Below are 22,706 nucleotides of genomic sequence, written 5' to 3'. Positions count from 1 at the left end.
CTTCGGTAAATGCCAAGGAGTGACTAGGCTCAAAGCCCCATCAAGAGAACTTAGGTTTAGGCTGTAATACGAGTACGTCGATTGTATCCGCTTAGCATTCCGACACAAGAGCGTCCAAGAGGACCGAACCTCTGCTTAGCTGGATGCTATTGCCTGGTTAACATCACTACTACCACTTCGGAATGCGTTAGCGCTGGGAAATGAAGCGGCAGAAGAAACTCCAGCAACGCTTCTATATAGTATGATTAGGGGTTGTCCTCCCCTGCGATGTACGATCCGACCTCGTTTCCAACGAGTCCGTTTGGTCATGGAAAGGCAATGATGACGACGTGTACACTGCACATAACTTGTGTTACAGTCATCGCGTCGTTTGGAAACTCGAGTACGTGTCACGATCTTAGGACGGTGCGACTTTAAAAGTACCGAATGTTAACGTATTGTAGGTGGCGTATTTGTGTAGTGAACGGCAGTGTCAAGTAATGAATTGATGTCTGTTTAAGGAACTGAGTTTGGCATCGAGAACGACACCTAGATAACGGGTTTGTGTCACCCGAGGCACTGAACTAATTCATGAGTATGATCGGTACTGTTAGAAGGGAGCGGTTGCGTTTCCAAGAGAGTATTGCCGCGCTTTTAAAGGGATTACTGGAACCGTTTGGTGATGGCGTCGGTGGAGATACCAGAAGTGTATATGCAGGTGTCGTCTGCAAATAGGACGAACTCTACATCCTTGACACGAGAGGTGATAATGGTGTAAAGCGTGCATAGAACTGACCCGAGGACCAACCCCCCGACAGTCTCCCTCGACGCGACACTGGAATGTTCAATCGTTTAAAATGTCTCTTATTATGCATACAAGACGATCCGGCATACATATGATAAACAATAATTAATTTAAATATGTAGTAATAGGATTTTTGAAAAAGCTTTTTATTTTGGTATTAATTAAATGTGATAGCTTTGTTTTTTGGATGGGGTATACCATACATTAATTAAAAAAGGAGTCAGTCATTCACCCCTTTAAAACTTTTACACCAAATTCCAATCACCTTATTTATACAGGATATACCTTTACCAAGAATTCCTTTGAGTGAATATTTACGAAACATCTTTTTTATTTTTAATTACAAACCAACAAAAGCTTACTTTGAAGTAAATGACTTGAGATGACTCAAAAACTCCTTAATAACAAGAAATAAAAGACAACATGAAAAAAGATTTTTTTTATTTAACACAATTTTTAATTACTAAGTAATAAATCTACTATAGAATAACCATTCTTTTGCCAATAGTTACTTTAAAAATAGCTGGCACAAACAAAAAAAAATAGAAGTTGTGATGAATAATTAGATAAAACTTGGCAAACAAAGGCAGTGTATGCATGTGATCATGTTTATATTTATTAAAGCATTGTACCACATTTATCCCGCTGATCGTTACTAAGGCCACTAGCAGTATAATCTTCCCCTGTGAAAGGTAAACGTACATAAACATAACTAGAACAACCTAGCTAACGACGAGGAAAACTAAAATAATTCCGTGCTTTCCGCGCGTAACGCCGTACATTCCTCTTGTGCAACACGGCATTTCACATTATTCTTTAAACAGTTGAATGAGCAGCTGTATAAATAATCATTTAACTCCATATCTTAATATTATTATATCAATTGTTATAGTTATTATTAATAAAATTAATTAAGATGTTGAACAACATTAGTTACAAAATAGTAAGTACATTTGAATTATTTTGTTAGGTTATGTTTTACAGATAGGAATTGATCATAAAGATTAAGCTAATCAATATTAAATTTTTATCTTCTACTGATAATAGAAAAAGGTAAGATTCAACATTAATATTTAGTTACATTTGTTACGTTTTGATCAACACGATGAGTTTGGTGAGTCTTGTATTTTTTACATTTATACAAATACAGTACTAAAAAATCTTTAAGTAATAAGTAAATTCTTTTATACCTAACTTTTTCTATGAATAACTACAAGATAAGAGAGTTCAAGGCGACAATTTAATGAAACATTTCATTAAAGTCGCATTATCAATGATTTCTGTTCATTTCCAACATAACGTTAAACGTGAGCTGTTGTGTCGTAAATTTTAAATTAAAAGACATTATTACTGTGATATCATGAGCAATTTAAAAGTGGCTGTGATTGACTTTTTGGAGAATACTACAGTATGTATTCAATAGAAATAATATATCTATTATTTCATAGTCAATACTTTAATCTATTATTGAAAATAATGTAACTTCCATATATCAAATATACAAGGCTTCTTACGTATATTTAGTGTTTAAGTAATTTCGATATTAGTATACCTTAAAATTAATCCAAATAAAAATTGTTTTAATTTCAGGTATTTCCTATAATTTTAGGGGTTGGGTCTGTTGTGGTGGTTGCCACAGTAATAGCAAATTGTATTTGGGGTAAAAAGTCAAAAAGTAGTAAAAAGTTGGTCGCGCTTGTAGATCCCAACACAAAGTATCCTTTACCACTAATAGAAAGAGAAGAGATTAGTCATGATACAAGAAGATTTAGATTTGGTTTGCCTTCTCCTGAGCATGTTTTAGGTTAGTAAATTTTGTTTACTTTAGTTCTGTATCTGTTAAAATTCTTGCCAAACATGTAAAATTATAAAATAATTAACTTACTGGATCCAATGTGAGTTAACTAAAACATGTATCAGCTATGGTCTTGTGTAATTCATTATTTCTTTACAGAAATATGAAATTTCTGTAAAGAAGTAATGTACTAACTTTTCCAGTAATCTATACATTCTATACATCCATACATTAAAAAAAATTAGACTAATGTGCAAAACATATTGCATTAAATAAAAAGAGTATCCACAACTAAAATGTAAATTTGTCTTCTCTTGATTAACAAAAACTTTAAATTAACATAAACCATTTCAAAGCATCGAAGCCATTAAATGCTAAAAATATATTTAATATTCATATATTTACTTAAAATTTTAAGGACTGCCAATTGGTCAACATATACATTTATCAGTCAAGATAGGAGATGACCTCATCATCAGGGCATATACACCAGTATCAAGTGATGATGACAAAGGCTATGTTGACTTGGTCATTAAGGTATGCATTTAAATTATCTTCATAAATTACTTGACGTTAAGAACAAAAAAACATTTTTAAACTTATTTTCATGATGAAATCATTTTAATAAAAAATTAAATTAATATAATAGCACCCTTGGTTTTATTATAATGGCCATCTGTCAACCAAATAAATTATGCATAGAAAGTTTTTTGTGAAAATTCTTTTTTCATTACATTAAATTGTTGGTTAACTATATAATTCTGCTTGGTTATATTACTTATAATAAATATTAACTACAATATAAAAGCAATTACTTTTCAGGTATACTTCAAAAATGTACACCCAAAATTCCCAGATGGAGGTAAAATGTCTCAATATTTAGAAAGTATGAAAATAGGAGACACTATAGATTTCCGGGGACCATCTGGTCGTCTTCAATATGCAGGCAAAGGTGTTTTCCTTATCAAAAAGATGAGAAAGGATCCACCAGTACAAATTGTAGCGAAGAAACTAAATATGATCGCTGGTAAATATTTAAAAATGTATTTGAGTGTATTTAATATCTATTAAGTTATTTGCCTCATTCATATTAGACAAAATGCAGTTTTTCTAAATAGTAACAAGTCTCAATATAGTAAAGTGCAAGTATTAAAAATAATACTTTTGTTAGTCACAACAATATAAGTGGAGTAAATCATTTTAAATGATGATGACAATGCAATATTTTAAAATTAACTACATTTTACAAATCATCAGAGGAAACTAAACAAGTTATTCTTAGAGATAAGCTAAAAGTGTATTAATTGTAACACAATGATGAATATTAAATGATATTCATTTAATGATGGTCTTAAATCTTTATTCATATTAAATTTTTAAAGATAATAAATGTAAAAATGAGTACTTTAGTACACATAAGTTTATAATAGTAACAATAAAGTCATACTAACTTAATAGTTTATTAATAACTTTTACATGTTAATAAAATTGACTCTAGTGTTTCAGACATAAAAGTATCTGTTTTAAAGATAAAGATTATAATTGAAAGCACATATATTTATCTTAACTTTATAAATATATAAGAATTAAGGAAACAGATAAACATCTGTCCTATATGGTTTATATTTATTTACATCTTTTGTTTATGCTTTAATAAAATTATTTGAGGAAAACAATGGAGAATGAAAATGTTTGAATCTAAAAGATTCTTCTTGTTTTATTCTAGCGTTTAATAGGTTAACTATGATTATAAGGAAAACAATACTTAAGGTGGGATGAATATGCATTATATATAAATATTTTTGTGATAAATTTATTATTTATTTAGGTGGAACCGGTGTCGCACCAATGCTGCAACTTATAAGACACATTTGCCAAGATGCTTCTGATCAAACAGAAATGAGATTGTTGTTTGCAAACCAGACTGAAGATGATATATTATTAAGAGATGAACTTGAAAAGTATCAGAAAGAGTTTCCCAATCAGTTTAGTGTATGGTACACATTAGATAGACCAAATGCAGGTATATATGATTTTATTTATTTCTTTAAGGGATGCTAGCAGTATCCCTTAAAAAAATATTATTATTATTTAAAATAACTCATAATTATATTTATTTTTGCCTTTGAATGTATTAATGTTATTTTATTTGTCTTAAACCTGAGAGCCGGTAAATAATCCAATTTCATATTTGTTTATTCTCCATTACAATGTAATCTAAAAATAATGGAAAAATTATAAATATGGTTCTTTTATCTGTGGGAATATTTCTTATCTATACATAAAGGATTTCAGTTATTCACAGGTTCATTATTAATTTAATATCATCATGTTTTTAGGTTGGAAATACAGCACAGGTTTCATCAATGATGAAATGATTAAGAATAACATGTTCCCTGCAAGTGATGACGTCATTGTTCTAATGTGCGGACCGCCGCCCATGATCAATTTCGCGTGTAATCCTGCTTTAGATAAATTGGGCTACACAGAATCGCAAAGATTTGCATACTAATTATTGACAGGGAATAAGTCGGTAAATTAGTTGTAGTGCTATTTAGTTACAGTAAATAAAGGATTGTTATTTTGACCTGTAATTTTTCTATTGTTAATTAAAAATATATATTAAAATTTTACACAATGTTGACAGTTGTTTCTGATTCCATATTTGAGTTTGTTTTTTTTATCCGACGTTTACAGATGTATTAATGACTTTTTCGTAGTAAGGATGTATTAAAACATTCTTTATACAAATCTAATGGGATTACGAGTTATTGATAACCGAACAACCAGAACCAAAGGTACGTCGCTTTAACTTCAGTTATATCTAATGTGTTAGAATCGATAATGGCAGAGCAAAGCACTGACGTAACGCCTTTTCTAAGAAAAGGACAAAGTACCACGTCCTTAACCGTGTCTTCTCCTTTCAGCCGATAGACGCGTCCTGCAAAGCAAAAGCGAAGATCGCCACGATGACCGGTCGTGCACTGCCACATCTTACGACTTCCACTACCTGAACTTTGTCGTAGGTCACCCATTGGGGGACCTAACTACCAGAGAACCTTTTGACCCCTAGCGTGCACGATTGCACGAGTGTTATGTTCCGCCCACTGCCACTTCAGTGGAACAATTCTTCGAGTTACATCAGTAACCTTGGCTTCTTTGCAGATCTCCTCTCCTGATTGGATCTCGCGAAAATTCGCGGCAAAGCTGTCTCTGTTGCTCTTTGGATGATCTTGATTCTTGTAAGCGACCACGTCTCAGATCCATTTATTTTATTAATTATTTTGGATCAAAATGATCAACGGTCATCAGATATGCACGTCATCAGAAGAAAGCCAATAGAGTCCGATTTGACATTAACTAAAATCATATTGAACTCCCCTATAATCTATCAACTTCTACGAGGGTTCCAGATGCGGTTTTTTGTGATCACTTTTACAGTTCTTAATTCTAATCTTAATTTAGTAGTAGAGCAATTAATTTTCGAGCTTTATTCCAAAATGTTCTTTAAAACTTCTTCACACTTTAAAAGGATTACATTTAATGTAGGTACTACCTGCGTCTTTTCTTTATGACTTAAAGCCTATGAATGTCACGCATTTGTGAGGGACAAGCGTGTCATTATCGGCCGAACTACGGACTTGTAAAGACCTTATTGCCTTAATATTTGTTACTTTTCACTACTTAACAAAGAGGGAAATGCGTGTCAATATAAAGGCCGCCTGATCCCACTCAAGTGAGACGTACAAGGGGAACATATAGAAGAAATGATCTTTTTTTAAACATTTTAATAAAATACTATTAACATTCTCGATTTTCTTGTTTACGGTCATTGATTGATATAATAACACAATTATTTCAACCGATTCATTATGATAACAAAATGTTAATAATTTTAATGGAACTCGATTCTCCGGGGAAAGAATTGATTTCTAAATGAATACATTTGATAAAATTACTTTTATTTGTATTATAACAAACGTTTCATTGAGTGAAAGTTATTCATTATGAAGAAAAGCCTCGATAAATTGTCCGAGGATATTTTGGACGAAGATTTTGTAAATATTTTTCGTCCGATGCATTTTATACAATACATAATAGGTGCACTTCAAGTAAAGATACAGTATGGTTATATAACGACATCGTCATACGGATATAATGTTTTCAGTATTTTCATTTGGCTCACCAATATATTGTCAATGTTTGTTTTTGTAGCACATTGTGAGTCATCGGCCAATTCCATGTTAACTGATTTTTATTTGAAATTGAGTCACGTTTTAAATGGATTAATTCTACTAATAATCTCGATAAGAAGTTCTAACAAAGGAAATTTGAATAGCGAAATTTATGTCAAATTACAAAAAATAGATCGAGATCTTAACATGAAGAATATAATGAAAATTAATAAAAAAGCATATATATTTTCTACAACTTTTGTTTCGGTAACTGTACTATTGGGTGTTATATGGTCAATTATACTAAATTTATACATTGTAGAAGACTTCTGTCCGGTCGCTTTCATAGTTCAATTGCCAGTGTTAGGCACTTACATGGATATGTCCTTAATTTTTTTTAAATTGTATTTTATTGTAATAAGATGTAACCATATAAACACAGTATTAAAAGAAACATTACGCAAGCGTAGTAGTGGTTTTGAAAATGATAAAGGGCCACTATTTGTTAGTATCGAAAATAATGATGTTGATAATAAATTATGGAGTTGTCTTATAATCACAATGGAAGATATTATTACAGTCTTAGAAGATTTAATAAACATATACCAATTCACGGTAAGACTACAATTTATAATAACCCTTCTTTAACTCTACCCAAGAAATAAATTATGATATTATTTTAAGAATATTAAATAAATATTCATGCTCGGTTTTCAAATATTTTTTATCTTTTTATAAGTGAAAAACCTACATGCTACTTTTTATTAAAAAAAATAAGTGCAATATTTGAATTAAAATCTATAAAAACCATCTCAACTGTAAATTCTTATAAAGAATAAATTACTCGTCAGTAACAAAACAGATATTACATTTCTTTGTTTATAATTCCTTATTAATTGCAGATTTTTAGCATAACTTGTGAATTCATGTTATTAAATATGGTTTTAGTACAAAGTGTTATCACGACTCTTAAACAGCAAGTAAGTTTATAAAGATAAATCTATTGCTTATTTAATAATGTTATTTTCTCAAATAATATGGTTCTATTTCAGATTCCCATCAATATCTACTCAATAACTAGTATCGTTCCAGTGATAACATTTTTATTTTTCATATTATTGCTATGCATTATTGCGGAAATTCTAAAATCAAAAATGGAAGATTCGAGAAAGCTTTGTACTACTATATTGTATCAAAGTAAAGGTATTTTTTTTTTAATTAATTGTTACTAAACACTTCGGTTATTTAATGTCGGATAACATTAGAGTACAATTTATGAAATTATCATTAGCACCATATCCGCCATAGGACATCCATCACTGGGCTTAGGCCTCGCCGTAGAATACTTAAATAACAAGTTGAAAGCATGCTGTATCCAGCGTCTTGCGACGTCCTTAACTTAGTCGTCTGTCCACTTTGTTGGTGACCATTCTAAAATTCTATAAATTATAGTTAACTCGACCTCGTCGAGGAACTCCGAGCATGCCCAGGGCTCGTTGAGAGTATGTGAGCTTGCCAATTTGGCCTGAATTTATATTTAATGCGCTCATTATTTGTTTAATTTATATTTAGACTTCTCTACTGCGCTTTCCTCTTTATCGGGTTAGTCTTTATATATATATATATATATATATATATATATATATATATATATGTGTATATATATATGTATATATATATATATGGTTTTATAGTGGCTAATAATCGACGCCATACATGACATTTCCGGACAAAATTTATACAATGCTCTTTCAACCGTACGTTTGTATGCAAATCAAAAAGATCTGCAATTATCGCGGGTGTCGATTTTAAAGAAATTTTTAAAATACATTTACATGTGACTATTTTTATAAACGTGCGCTAATAACTGAAAAAATGGCCTCTGTTTTTTTTTTTTTTTTTCTAAAATGTATGTAAAGAATTCAGTCAATAATTCCATGGTATGGTTTTACGATTTCCAGAAGACACATAGGCTAAATACTACTGCCCATAAACACGCATGTTCGTAGAGTATTCAATATCACAACATAGGAAGGGAACGGATCATAGTGCAAATGACAAAAGTAGAATGACATTAAACTCATCCTTTGCTCGTTTTCAACAAAATGTAACCGGCTTGTACATTTTGTGGTACTCTATAAGGCAAAAACGGTATAAATAGTCACATTAAATATAACAAAACCCTTTACTACTAGGATTAATAATGAAATCTAGCTACTTTTATATGAAAAATATTGGCGAGCGTGTGGACTGTGTGAACGGATTAAATGAATGGAAATGATGATGGTAATTTAATTAAAGTTTTAGAAAACTGGGTAACAGTAAAATAATACGTAACAATAGAATGACAGAACAAACGACCACGCACAACTGCAAAGCGACACAAAATGTAAATAAAAAAAAAAACAAATTAAAATATAAAGAGGTTTTAAATGGCCCAGTCAGTCGCCAACGCCTTGAAAAACATTTTAATCATCATTTACATAGGTATTTTTATTAGCGCTACGGTACGAAATAATTTAATATTCTTTAGCCTTATAAATATACGTGACTGTAATAATATAAGAAGACAAATTTAATAACACTACGAAACAATTAGACGATAGTTATCGCACTTAAATGTGACTGTAGATTAAATATTCATTAAAGTGGGTTAACGATAACAGACACTCCATGATAAACAAAAAAATCAGATTATGTAACGTCCTTCTTCCTTCTATTAATCAAATACATAACTAAGTAAAAAAAAATCAGTATCACAAAAATTATCTGAGTAAACTTATGATTGGTTAAAATGTTTAGGCTACTTTTAGGTAATTTACGGGACATGAATTACAGGTAAATTCCCAATTTGACAAGCAGTTGTTATGGTGGGGTATTGGAGGGTAGACCTCACGCCAGTCGCTTTTTTTGTTTAAATGGCCTTCATTATTGGGGACCTCTCATTCACCCCTATCCTGGGGGGACAGTGATATTACATTTTCGAGCAATAATTTTTTTTAGATAGTTTTATTTACAGTTTTTCTTCTTCCTTTTTATAAATTGTCTTTAGTGCTTTTTCTTTATAATCATCCATCGTAAAATCTTCCACTCTTTTAGCATTCTTATCATCCTCTAGCCCATCGCTTTACATACCTGTGCTCCAAAAATATTAGTTTTTATCATAGGTTTGCTTATCACAGTTTTTTATCACACTTTGTTTATTTCCTATATTTTTATTCTTTTGTCTCTAAATTCTGCTATATTATATGACTAGTCTTTAGTTTAATTTTGATTCTGTTCTATATTTTACAATATTGTGATCTTACCACACCCTTTACTAACTTTTATTCTTTTCCATTACCTTCTTTAAACACACCTTTTTCCAGATTTAGTTCGCAAAATATTATTATCATTTTATATACATATCAATAAAATTTCTTAGGGATATCAACGAAAGAAGGGATTGAGGGGAATCATTAATGATAATGTATTGAGTAGGGATTTTTCCATTAATTAAGTGACGAAGTCACAAGTAAACGTAAAAATTATTACGCTACCAAATAAACAAACTGTACAGAGTTGCCAAAATGACAATATTATAATAATTACTGATCGTTGATTACTTTTCTTCCATTTTTGTTGAAAATAGGTATTTTATTTGCAATCAACGGCAACGGTTTTATTAACTTCAATTTGCTGTATTCGATTTTATTGTAAATTAAAGAATATCACTATTGAATAATTCGAACAGTAACTTATACTTTCAAAATGCGAAATTAATTGTGTGTATACATTATTCATCATGATGTCCGGTTTAAAATTATTATTATATATTCAACACATTTAGTCATACAGGATAACATATTAAACAATTTTTAATATATAATTAATGTAATAACTTAATTTGCGTGGTTAAATCGGATGACCGTGGCGCGAATTCGCACAGATAGTGATCTGAATTCTTTTTTGTTTGGTCAGAGCTCGACGGCTTCCCTTCGGTGAAATTATAGTATTTGGAAGCCCTAGCGGAAGAGGTTCCCTACGAAGGAGTCTTCGGGCTTTGCTATCTTATAATAAATTTTAGGGAAAGCACTCCCTGCGTACTGCTCTCTCGCAATCTGCAAATCTTCCTTGGGCAGCAATGTAAGCTAGGTCAAAAAAAATTGGGCGCCAAAGATTGTTGTTGATTCAAACAAAATTACTAATTAAAATACTTGTAGCTTAAGTTAACAGTAATAGATGAAAGATAGTAAAAGTAAATAGTCAACGCGCTGCTTTGTTTCGGAGCTTGTGCGATCTATCTATACGATTCATAAATTTATTTAACTATTCACTGACTACTAATCAGACTACACAGTTATTAAATTCAAAACTCAAGACAAGATATGTACTATCAAATAATTAAGGATTGATTTAAACACAAGCTAATTTTAAATTATTACATCCACAGGCCCAACCAGGGATAACGCCAAACGATTACTATTAATTCTGAATGTAAACAACAAAATTTCGATTTATGGTATCTTCGGTTTAGGCATTCAGCTACCTTTCAACTTATTTGCAATCACAGCAACATATACTATAGTTTTACTTCAGTTTGCATTGTTATAAACAATTTCATACAATCATTGTAATATTATATGGCAATAAATTATGTATTTTTTTGTAAACAACACAATATTTAAATGAAATCCCTTATAATGCACCTTAAAAAGAATAAAGGAAAAACACTTACTAAATTTCACTTATATCTTTATTTTCTTTATTAGACTTGTAATATCAAAAACATCTTAATCAAAAATAATGTAACTTGTACACATATTAAAGCTTATAATAATGGACGGAATGAAAACACTCATATATAAAAAAATTGTTAAAAACTTATTTAATTTTTCTCATAGCAATAGTTACTACTTGCTTTTACTAATCTTGTGCCAAGGCTGTTAAAATTACACAAAAGGTCAATGTATAAATATACAAAAAATTAACAGTACTTTTTAAATGAGTAAAAAAGTTTCTGCTTTGTCTATTAAAATGATTTAGCATACCTATATCATTTTATTACTCAAATATTGGAAACTATCATTTTTTTGTCTTGTTTATTGACTATATGACTTCGACTATTGGATATTAATAGTTCATTTAAGAGGACACTGAAACTGCTTAGCCTAAACTTTGCAGTTATTAAGTTTGTGGCCACTTGGTACTTTGATTTGGTCTACTATATGAGATATTCTACTGGATAGAGTGGCTGCCAAGCTGATACTCAAAGGCACTTGGGAAAAATCTACTAACTGAATTTAAACCAGCAATTAATGTTGTCTAATTACTGATGATCTTTGTATAGCAAGTTATAAATTTAACATGAAGTAGATGTAAATCTTAGTATGTCTCATATATCTTAATTAATTGAACATATACCAAATTATACTTGAAAGTTAAAAAATGAGATTTTTACTGTATATTAGACACACTAAGACAAGCACTAAATATATATAACATAATCTCATACAAATATTGACCTGCTCCATATTGCATTCATCAAAAATATTATATGTGTAGTGACTTTTGTAAAAGACATTGTAGATTGTATCTATTGTTACCATCAGTCTGATTTATACTGCATGACTGGTTATCAAAGAAGCATTTTTGCAAACATCAACACAATGGATGACAAAGTCACCATGACAAATGAATTTGTAACAGCTGATGCACCATTACACCGATGATCAAGGAAGCAAAAACACCATATAGTTTCATCATACCATTCCCTGAAAAGAGAAATGTTACTATTAAAATTACGTTTTTACATTATATGCTAATCATCTAATATTTATTAACTTTAATTATAAACCATCTACTTATTATACAAAGGTTATCAGTAAATGTAATGTTACATTAAAATTCTACAATTTTATTATAATAATAAGTGTTTTTCTTACAGTAATTTTAACACTTCATATAATATCCACAAATATTTTTTATTTTGTAATTTAAAACCCACAAAAATATTTAAAAAATTACGGAGATTTTGATCATTCTAATAAATTTCATAGCTTAGCTTATTTTAAACTGTTTAAATAGCAAGAAATGGCAAAACAACCAGTAAAAATTGTCAGCCATGTGTTATTTCCTTTATTAATTAATGTTCTTAATATATGTGTTTCAACCATGTGTTTATTACATATGTACACTACTGTGGTAATAAATAGCGATAAGTGAATTTTCATTAAAAGTATTTATTGATATCATTACTAAATTGATAGCTTTCCAAGCTACATACAATTGTAGTCTGAGAAAAGAATTTTGATCTATTTATTACATAGATAGATAATAAAGTTTATATATCACAGGAAGGCTATAATAATTGGTCTCAAGTGACACTTCTTGGACCCTTTGACAAGAGGTCATTTGTTTTTTATTCAAATAACTAAAATTGAGATGTTCTTTTGGTGTTTGGTAATGCACAAAAAGTACTAACATCTAGATTTAAATAATAGCTTATCTATTTTATAGATCCATCCATATTGATTTGATACATATAAACATCAAAAGAGTGCAGTGTTGGGAGTCAAAAACATGGACAAACAACCTTATTAAACTTATCATAAGATACTGGTTTCAGACTACTAGGAAGAAGTATATAATAGGAATTGGCTCTATAGGATTCCTATTGGCTCACTGTTTTTTCTACTATAAATTATTTAAAAAGGATTGTTTTCATTAAAGATAAATTCCTCTGAAGAAAGAAATTTCAGAGTTATCTTATAAAGTGCAAGGCACTCTATACACACACAACTATTAGGTAGTTTTATGTATCTCAATGTTATGAGGATAACATAATGATATTTTAGATCACTTAATTCTAAGATAGAAAAGGTATACCTTTAATTTTATATATGAAACAAGATGTAAACACCAAAATAGTGAATCTCAATCAACTATATTTGTTAGTATGTTAACTAAAATACATGCAAATATCATTATCATTTATGATGCAGGATTTCCACTGCTAAGCATAAGTCTACACCACAAATTTCCTAATAAGACCAGTTAGAAGCAGCATCTATTTTGAAATCTCCAGCAATTTTAACAAGGTTATCTGTCCACCTATATGTCTTATAATGTGCTTACCATAATATTATAGACACAAAAAAAATATTGAACTAAGTACCTTTTAACATCTAATTCCTTTATTGAGTTGTTGACATAATTAGCCAGATTGACATCTTTCGCAGCAGGTCTACAACCTTCATAAGTATCAGCTGGTATATCAGTACGGAATGCTCTAAAATTGCTGAGGCAATCTCTAATTATAACTTCTTGTGCTGCAATAGAACATGGAATACACATTTATTTTCAATATATGTATATAATATATAATATTTTTTATTTATTTGTAAATACTATACAATGCAACAGATAAACTGAATACAATACAATATTGAAGACGTGTACCGTTTTAAATAAAATGTAATATTTACCATAATTTGTATTATATTAATTTTTCTGTTATATTCTTAACGGACATCACCATTAAGTTTTATTGCATTGCCCATGCATATAATATCATAAAAAAATTAATAGTGTTTAACAAATAAGCCATGTTTCTTAAATCTTAAGTAGTTATTTTATTATCCCTAGCAATAAATTGTTTAAAATATATACAATAGATACTTACCACCTTTTCTCTGTATTAATTTTACGCAAACATCTTCACTATCAAGACATGGATTACCGAGGTAACCAATACCACGCCAATTAAAGGGTTCATTACATCCAGGAGTCGCTGCTGTGCATTGATAACACCATATAGCCAGACCTGAACAATGTCACAAATCATTATATTACATGTAAACGAATAAGATAGTCTTGTATAAAAAATATGCAGATTTGTCCAGTCGTGTACACTTTTTATTATAAAATGTTAAGAAAATAAATGTGCACATATTGTGAAAAAAAATTGGTAAAATAATAACCACACCCACTTCGTTCAACATTCGCAAGATAACTTACTCTCGCTTAATGTCGTGGTAAATATAATAAATAGTTCGATCTTCATATTGTTAATATTTACAGAATAATTTAATATAAGTAAAAACTAAATTTTTATAATATAAATTTAAATAATAACAACGCTGGAGCCCGTTTGTTTGAAATTGTGTTTAATACAGATTAAAAATGCTAAGAATAGACAACAGAGTAAAAGCCACAATTACTAAACCGATGGTAGCAAAATAAATAAGAATAATTACATTTTTAATAAAAAGCTAGTTTTTGTTCATCCTCACTACAATTAAAACATGAATGTAATCGGTCTTTCATTTAAAATATTCTGTGTTTTAAAAACAAACAATTGATAACCTATGGACTGTTGTGGCAGATAACACATTTAATTGTATACATATGTATCAGGGAAAAAGTACTTAAATTTAAACTATGCAGTTATAAAGAACTACAAAAATTGTTGATAAAATTAAATACTGTTTGCATTTAGCTTAGTTCCTTTGAATTTTTTTGAATGTACAACCTAATATTGATATTATTCTACTTGGTTAGTTTAATGTACTAGATACTAGATTTTACGCGCTATGTGCACCTTTACATCACAATTTATAAATGGACATCAGACGGGTGAGGCACAAACTATACAATTACTCTGTAACAATCTCTATAACAACTTTTTGTTGTACAACTGTTATGTATATAAAGTGAGAATTTTTTTAGTAAATATTAATGAAGAAACCTTATCAAAATAATAAAAGAGATATCTTACTAAAAGTTTTTGTTTTTACATTTATTGTATATTTGAACATGATTGAAAGTGAAAACAAATAATGATATGAGATTTTCAATATATATTTGTTACTAAAAAAAAAATTAAAACTCTTCTTCTTCTGGTTTCTTTGCTTCGTCAGGATAGATAGCAGCCCGCAACATTAAAATATCATCTCTATTTAAATCAATGCCCATAGTTCCAACAACATCTTCAATGCCAATAGTACCATCATTACTAAGATCCACTTCCTTTACAAGATTATCCACTAACTTCTGTGGTAATTTGTGACCTTGTTTTAAAAGTAGTTCTTTGAAAAACTCTCTGTCTACTGTTCCAGTTCTACCTGGATCTAGAGATTGTAAAGCTAATCTTAATTCTTCCTCCATAGGTAATTCTCTTTGTCTAATTGTTACCATTTTGAGAAATTGCTCATATGTAATATGACCTTTTGGATGCGGTGGTCTAACGCAATATTCTATTAATTCAACAAGTTGTTCTGGAGTGTAAGTCATAAGGAGGAGGGATTTTAGCATATATACTAATTCTTTATCAGTAATATAATTGTCCAAATCAGTATAGGCGGGGTTATAGTCTTGAAAAAATTCCCAAAGCTGTTCGACTTCAACTAACTGATCCGGGCGAAGTTCAAACGGTGGCTTAAGAGCTTCAGTTGAATCTCTCAAGTTATATGGTGCAGCAGGATCAGGTGGAGGTTCTTCAACATATACTTCCTCCTCTTCCACAACTTCTTGACCTGTGTCAGGTTTTTCTTCTTTTACTACGTTTTCTTCAGCATTTGCATCTTCTTGTCCTTCTGGATTTACATCGTCTTGTTGTGCCTGTTCAGTGTCATCTTTTTGAATTTCACTATCCTGCTGCTCTTCTGTTTCTTCGCGTTTATTTTCTGCGTTTGTCGATTCCGGTTCAACTACTGGTTCATTTTCTTTCTCTTGAATTGTTTCTGTATTATTTATCTCATTACCACCGTTTTCATTTTCATTTTCCATTTTCTTATTACTTGTATTTTTCTCAAAGGCATATCAATTATTTAAAATATGTTTTATTTAAATTTTTCATACCAAAAAATTATCCTTACTTCTTGGTTTTCTTAAGTGTAACCTTAAAACCATCGTTAAATGTTCGGTTATTTGATTATAAAGGAGAAGACTTTGAAATGTAATACTATCAAGAATAATGATAAATTCTTTTAAAAGTTCATCACGTACGTTATCGATAAAATGAAACATTGATGTAAATTAAATGGTAAAGCAAAATAACGAAAAACTTAATAAAATTTGTCATATTGTCATTTTCTTTTGTATGAATACGTCAATTCATTTTGCAGTCAATGTCTTTTCTAAAAGAGGTTGAAGCATTAAAAGAGTCTCTATAAAATTACATTGTTGATTATGCTTCAAATAATAAAAATCTTGTCGTCTTGAAAAAGTTGTATCATTTAGGTGATTGATATTACTACGTAAACATTAAACATTATCAAAACTTATTTAGATCATATGCAGAAGCAGATGGGAACTTACTACTTACCTATAATGTTAATATAACTGACGGTTTAATGTGTGTGCCTATTTGAATTAATATAACTTCACGTAAACATGATTTTTTTTATATTTTAGGCAATAAACTCACTACATGACGAAACTTTAAAAAATATAAAACAATACGCACTAAAGTTGCGAAATATTATTTTTTGATTATTAATTACATAGGTAGGCAGTTATTTTTACTAACCACCTGCTTTTACATAATACGATATAAAATAAGTGAAAATATAATAACACTTAAATAACTTAAGAAAAGACTAACTTTTTAGTAGATCCATCCTGTTGCTTGTGTACATAGAAGTAGGTTTATATGTTTTATTACTACTAAAAACATTTAGTTTATTCGTGACTAGTGTGCGAAGTATTTCCGTTACTATTTGCAAACAAGTATACGCCGCAATTTGTTTTACTAGACTCTGCAATGCATCACTTATGCATGAACAAACAACTCTGCTACGTAATATCGAAAACTTCTGGGCAATGAACCAAGTTAACGCTTGTAATACTAGTTATAGGCAATACAAAAGTTCTAGTATCCCACGGCCACTGCTTTCATAAGGCGCATCACGTGCTTTTATTAGTTTGTGAAGAAAGAACGCGGCGCCGACGGTGAACGGCTTCGGGTAAGGATCGGCAAAGCGCGGGAACTTTGGCAGAAGACAAACCGCAGGGAATCGTCGCGCATGCGTTGTCGCTGGCACTATTTCGCATCATCGACTATTGGCGCGAAAATCTACTAATACGATAATATATTCCTGCGGGTTATTGTTTTATTTAAAAATAACGGTGATCGAAGTGAATATTTCTCATTATAATAAACGTAAATAATTTTAAAAGCAATGGTAAGTCGTTCCTTACATTTAAAATTTTTCTTAAAAAAAACTATTTTATATTACCTGTGGTACACAATCGCTAGAAGAGCAAGAACATAATATTGTAACATATTTCTTTTTAATTAATCTATATTCACTTAACTTTACATATTTATCTGTAAGGTCTTATTTAGTTAATCAAAAAATTAAATATAGTTAATTTAAAAATACACTTGTCTAATTTTATATGGACAATCAAACCAAACAAAATATATACAGTTCAATGGAAAATAAAACGAGAAATTTACAAAATAATATTTCATTAATTACACATCTCATTAAACCATAAGTCCGTTTGATATCCTTTTTATAAAAAACTAAAGACTCGGCAACGGTATGATTTAAAACACTGTTTGGAACTTTTTCTATTATAGTTATATAACTTAAAATAATATTATATTATTTTAAGTTACTTCTGTTCTGACTTATGGTTTAATGAGATCTATAATTAATGAAATATTATCTTGTAAATTCTTATATTATAATTATTATATATTATAATTATTTTTATATTTGTAATCTGATAAAACAGCGCAAGAATAAATAAAAACCTTGTAAAACGGTATTATTTTATTTTTTTGTATAAAGTGATTATTTCAAATTATTATTAGAACACTGTTTAATTTTATTTTATTAAATTAATGTTAAATATTTCACCCGCGATAGTTACACTAATTACTTATAAATCGTCCATAAATTCAACGTTCAATGTTCACAACTCTAATTAGAAAATCCTTAGATTCCGAAAAAAATTATCAATATTTTCTTTATTTTAAAGACTAATTTAATGATGATCCTTGTGGTTTTTGCATCCTAATACTTTTTTTTAATTCGTAGTGAAACATTCTTTTTTCATGTACCTTTTAAATATAGAAGCTCTTACATGGACATCTTCTCTCTACGATTTTTTATTTGACCTTGTGTTGATTGTAGGTGTGGAATTTTTTTTATTTTATAAATTAAAGTTAAAATATTTGATAGAAGTTCGTACATGAAATCACTCGGATTTATATTTATATTAACACAGTTGATATTGAATAAAAAACTTAAAAAATATATAATTAAAAATTGAGTAAAATCATGGCAATTAGTAAAAGAGGACACGTCTCTGTTTGAAGGGGCATTTGTAAACACATTTCCGTCTTAACCATTTTTATGATTGACGAGATTTTTGGCAATGAAACTTTCATTAATCCTGTATTATCCAAATTTTCTTTATCTTATTTATATAAGTAAACAAAGTTCGATAGTTTATTTTTTTTAATTATATGCTAAAAGCATGCAACAAATTGTTTCAACAGATCCGTGTGAATGGATTCGTACGTAGTTCTAACAACTAAGAAAACGCTCACCTATTAGATAGATTAGACAACATAATATATGTGATAACCATTAAGTGGTAGTCACTTTGCGAAGGTACTTCTTTTCCAAATGCCAAAAATTTAGTAACAGTGCATTGATCCTTCACCAATTTAATCATGATGGATTGTTTTGTACATTTATTTCACATTACTTATAGTTATTTATTACAAACATGCAATACTTACCTATTTCAATAAAATTAAGAACAAAATGAATCTATTGAGAAGTCAAGTAGCTGATTTTATTACGTTTGGTGCCATTTTATTGCTGTGTGCTGTTTCCCGCCCATTTCGTGAACTTGATTAACACCCTCTTAAACCTCTTTGTAGGCGGAATTTCATAAAATTCATTCTTAGTAGATTTCTACTTGATAAATTGAATGTTCTTACCAAATTGCCAGCCTCTGAGCCTCATTGTTTCAGAGATATTGTGATGAGTGTGTACATAGGCGGAAATCTCTTACATAGATAGAAAAATATTTGGTAGAAAAGCAAATATTAGAATGTTAATAACTGCCGTACACTTTTGTTCATAAAATACACCTTAAACACAGTTACAATTTATTGTTTAACATATTTCCTTTTTATAATCGTTTTTTATTTCAGTGCTGAATAGTAACCTTTATGAAACAACTTCGTGGAATTTATGATGAGCTATGTCCTTACCATACTGTTTCGCTTTCCTTAGAACAAAAATATATAGATCAGCGAATAAACACATCGATTTAGTCTTTTACCGTCTAATTTCACTACAACCAAAGGTTTTTGGAAGCTATTTGGTCTGCGAGCAATGTGATCAAACGACCTAAATACTCGGTGGTATATTGTGTAGAACCTAGTATTGGGATTTAGTTAGGCAAGAATGTACGTATTAAAAAATGTAGTACAGACTTAGAATTTTATTAATTTCTTAAAGCAAGGTAACTTTTTCTTTATATTTCTGTTCGTATTATTGAATACGGCAGCTCATAATTATTTCCAAGTTTATCATCATAAGGCTAGCTGATAGACGCCCACTGCAAGGCATAGTCTCCCCCGAAGGCACCCACAATGATCGCTTTTGCGTTGTCTGCACTCAGCGACTTCTCCCAACCTTGACTACGTCGTCAGACCACCTAGCATTAATGTTTATTTTAATCTTATTTAATTTGTAAGTAGTTAATTCAAACAGCATTTTGCTTTCAACATAATGCGTAAATAATATCTCTCATAAAAGGAAATTAATGAGAGGCGAATACGTTGTTCTTATTTTTTTAATAATATAAAGTTGTCATAGTTGCAATCTATACAATCATGCCAATCACGGTAACTTGAAGTGTGTTGTTGTTCTTGTACGTGAAGGTAAAACACCCATGGCTTATCACGCCCACCATTCACTTAGACTGACGTAATCTTTGGACAAAACTACTCTAATTGGACCGCAAACAGTAAACCAGCAACTCATCGAAAGTATCGTTAGCAAATAAAACAAACAGGACAGAAATATTAGACGTGACAAGGTTGAATGATTCTAGAGCTGTAGTCACGCATCATAAAATATTTGAGCTTGAGACGTGCAAACAAATTAAGCTTTTACGCATACTTTGATATTAATTTCCGCGATGTTTTTATGACTAAACTGATAATTAGTTTACTTATTTAAACTTTTAATTTATATAGAATGATGCTACCTCTATTTTTATTTAATACGCGCCAACATATAAGTTAAGATAAAGCCTTCTTCATTTCACATAAATTAATACGTTGTTACATTTCAAATGGTGTTAGTAATGGCAACTATGTTTTTGGTTTGAAAAAAGTCCTCCTCCAACATATTTCTTTATTTTTATTTTCGCACGTCCGATCTTTTCCTGCGCTTTGTACTTTCATTTTATAAAGTATTTTTAAGTCATTTATGGTTCGTATATTTAATCAGCCGGATAACTTAATATAAACGGAAAATTTATAGTATGTTTAATGTAGTACTAATAGAAGTTTTCCTCCGTGTTTTTCCGTGGACAATGAATAAAGTAAGCAAAATAAATAATCATGCATTTAAAATATTAATCAATAACATGTGTGGATAAGCTCCCAGAAAGGGTTCTCTTTTCTGTCACTTTCTCATTCCCGAAGGTCGTGTCCATCTTGTAACGCCTTGCCGGAATCGATGAAAATCTCTTCCTAGCTGTCTTTCATCCTGCTTTCCTCGAGGCAGTGGTAATGGAGGATTCAGTTTTTGATTTTACTTGACTTGCGGAAGAGGTCAAAAAAGACATGGAGCTGCTTTGTTTTATAAAACTTTCTGAAACATTGTTTTGAAAAAGTCATGTCACAATGACCATTGTATTTATTTTAAGCTGTTTTTTTATTGCTGATCGCTCAGTAACTAAACACCAGAACATTTAAACGAAGTCGTAATAAAGTCCGTTACTTTTATTATCTCTATTTATCACAATATTACCAGGGTATATAGTCGCTTATGCAAATGCTTTAAGGAGTTACTGGACCTGAGGGTCCACGAGAAGTCACCTCGGATTGGGCACTTGTCAGTCGATAAGCGTTAAGTATTTAAAGGTGCTCAAAAAGGCTGCACCAAAAATAGATCGTTTGCAACGGGTTATAACTCATTGCGTTCGCTGTATTACTCTCTGATATAAAAGAAACCTAGTCGGTCGTGTTACCTCAAGTAATCGATAGAATAAAGAATCTCATGATATGGACCAGAAATTCAATTTTAGTTTTTTGTCCATAACACCGTCAAAAGTTGTTCAAGTATCGTTTACTTTGATTATAGTAGGGCAGAGGTAGATTGATTTTCGGTATAATCTAGACTGGTAATACAAGGAAAGTGTTAGCATAAACCTCATTTTTGCAACTTAACTCAAAAGTTCCCTCGGGAGCCTCCGTTCGAACCGTTGCATCGCAAATATTACCGGATTGCAGATTGTAGTACTTTTCCGTTTTCTGTCCTATCCGCATTCCTATGGTGTGTCGCCTTCTTTAGATTGTACTCAAAGTCACATGAGTCTTAGCGCAGTTAGGTTTTTTTCATTTTAAATAATTACAATCTTTTTTTGCCTTATATGTTTTATACCTCAATACACGAACAGCACACGTGCATGATGGTCACAGTGGATGATGACCGTTCTATAATAATCTTTTGTAACACGAAATTATAAATAGTTCAACGTTATTTAGATAGTTTTTAGAACTCATCCAGCAGAAGACGTAACGTTTTAAAAGCCTAATTATTTGTTTTGTTACATTACATTCATGGCTAAAAATAAACATAGAAGTAATTTTCAAAGCCGATCTGTCTATTGCCGATTCTAGTAGTTGGTATATACCCATAACGAAAGAGAAAAGAGATTAGTAATGATGACGTCGCATAATGTGATGTATGTGTAATCATGTCCG

At 30.3% G+C, this 22,706-nt stretch overlaps 5 protein-coding genes across 8 annotated transcripts in view; 3 read left to right on the top strand and 2 right to left on the bottom strand.

Moving 5' to 3' along the window:
* The first annotated feature begins 1,554 nt into the window (after positions 1 to 1,554).
* On the top strand, positions 1,555 to 5,217 carry LOC137928678 (NADH-cytochrome b5 reductase 2). Of its 3 annotated transcripts, none has more exons than XM_068771607.1 (6): positions 1,555 to 1,727; positions 2,375 to 2,588; positions 2,998 to 3,116; positions 3,402 to 3,606; positions 4,408 to 4,602; positions 4,919 to 5,217. In XM_068771607.1, the coding sequence occupies exons 1-6, from the start codon at positions 1,701 to 1,703 to the stop codon at positions 5,089 to 5,091; spliced, it is 933 nt and encodes a 310-aa protein (XP_068627708.1). In that variant the 5' UTR covers positions 1,555 to 1,700; the 3' UTR covers positions 5,092 to 5,217. The 3 variants fall into 3 exon arrangements, with proteins under 3 accessions (XP_068627708.1, XP_068627709.1, XP_068627706.1); XM_068771608.1 differs by lacking the exon at positions 1,555 to 1,727 and adding an exon at positions 1,862 to 1,898; XM_068771605.1 differs by lacking the exon at positions 1,555 to 1,727 and adding an exon at positions 2,082 to 2,192.
* Positions 5,218 to 6,576: 1,359 nt separating this feature from the next.
* LOC137928959 (uncharacterized) lies at positions 6,577 to 11,365 on the top strand. Its single transcript, XM_068771967.1, has 4 exons — positions 6,577 to 7,369; positions 7,657 to 7,734; positions 7,807 to 7,957; positions 11,187 to 11,365. Exons 1-4 carry the CDS (start codon positions 6,587 to 6,589, stop codon positions 11,345 to 11,347), a joined length of 1,173 nt encoding a protein of 390 aa, XP_068628068.1. The 5' UTR covers positions 6,577 to 6,586; the 3' UTR covers positions 11,348 to 11,365.
* Positions 11,366 to 11,471: 106 nt separating this feature from the next.
* Positions 11,472 to 14,889, bottom strand: crim (QVR superfamily protein crim). Its single transcript, XM_068771762.1, has 4 exons — positions 14,753 to 14,889; positions 14,418 to 14,558; positions 13,911 to 14,064; positions 11,472 to 12,507 (listed from the first exon to the last, which is right to left on the bottom strand). The coding sequence occupies exons 1-4, from the start codon at positions 14,796 to 14,798 to the stop codon at positions 12,372 to 12,374; spliced, it is 477 nt and encodes a 158-aa protein (XP_068627863.1). The 5' UTR covers positions 14,799 to 14,889; the 3' UTR covers positions 11,472 to 12,371.
* A 727-nt stretch (positions 14,890 to 15,616) lies between these two features.
* LOC137928981 (uncharacterized) lies at positions 15,617 to 16,608 on the bottom strand. The gene has a single exon (XM_068771989.1). It carries the CDS (start codon positions 16,520 to 16,522, stop codon positions 15,617 to 15,619), a length of 906 nt encoding a protein of 301 aa, XP_068628090.1. The 5' UTR covers positions 16,523 to 16,608.
* A 1,135-nt stretch (positions 16,609 to 17,743) lies between these two features.
* Positions 17,744 to 22,706, top strand: part of LOC137928723 (uncharacterized) — a 32,900-nt gene continuing 27,937 nt past the window's right edge. For both annotated transcript variants that reach the window (XM_068771671.1, XM_068771672.1), the window contains exon 1: positions 17,744 to 17,919. In XM_068771671.1, the coding sequence (XP_068627772.1) occupies positions 17,917 to 17,919 (3 nt within the window). In that variant the 5' untranslated portion in view covers positions 17,744 to 17,916. The remainder of the gene's footprint in view (positions 17,920 to 22,706) is intronic.

This window comes from Battus philenor, unplaced genomic scaffold (assembly GCF_028537555.1).
Source record: "Battus philenor isolate CCGP_79_NKW_IND1 unplaced genomic scaffold, ilBatPhil1.0.hap1 SCAF_4, whole genome shotgun sequence".
Lineage (NCBI taxonomy): Eukaryota > Metazoa > Arthropoda > Insecta > Lepidoptera > Papilionidae > Battus > Battus philenor.
Note: the sequence above shows the minus strand (reverse complement) of the source record. Positions and strands in the feature narration are given on the sequence as shown.

What these genes read in the sequence shown, in the direction of transcription:
- LOC137928981 (XM_068771989.1), bottom strand. Translation starts at nt 16,522, where the DNA reads ATGGAAAATGAAAATGAAAACGGTGGTAATGAGATAAATAATACAGAA.
- LOC137928678 (XM_068771605.1), top strand. Translation starts at nt 2,145, where the DNA reads ATGAGCAATTTAAAAGTGGCTGTGATTGACTTTTTGGAGAATACTACA. An exon ending in ATGTTGACTTGGTCATTAAG is followed by an intron (nt 3,117 to 3,401) that starts GTATGCATTTAA and finishes ATTACTTTTCAG; the next exon opens with GTATACTTCAAAAATGTACA. An exon ending in GAAACTAAATATGATCGCTG is followed by an intron (nt 3,607 to 4,407) that starts GTAAATATTTAA and finishes TTATTTATTTAG; the next exon opens with GTGGAACCGGTGTCGCACCA.
- crim (XM_068771762.1), bottom strand. Translation starts at nt 14,798, where the DNA reads ATGAAGATCGAACTATTTATTATATTTACCACGACATTAAGCGAGA. An exon ending in ATTAATACAGAGAAAAGGTG is followed by an intron (nt 14,065 to 14,417) that starts GTAAGTATCTAT and finishes GTTCTATTGCAG; the next exon opens with CACAAGAAGTTATAATTAGA. An exon ending in AAGGAATTAGATGTTAAAAG is followed by an intron (nt 12,508 to 13,910) that starts GTACTTAGTTCA and finishes TTCTCTTTTCAG; the next exon opens with GGAATGGTATGATGAAACTA.
- LOC137928959 (XM_068771967.1), top strand. Translation starts at nt 6,587, where the DNA reads ATGAAGAAAAGCCTCGATAAATTGTCCGAGGATATTTTGGACGAAGAT. An exon ending in TAAACATATACCAATTCACG is followed by an intron (nt 7,370 to 7,656) that starts GTAAGACTACAA and finishes TATTAATTGCAG; the next exon opens with ATTTTTAGCATAACTTGTGA. An exon ending in TATATTGTATCAAAGTAAAG is followed by an intron (nt 7,958 to 11,186) that starts GTATTTTTTTTT and finishes TTACATCCACAG; the next exon opens with GCCCAACCAGGGATAACGCC.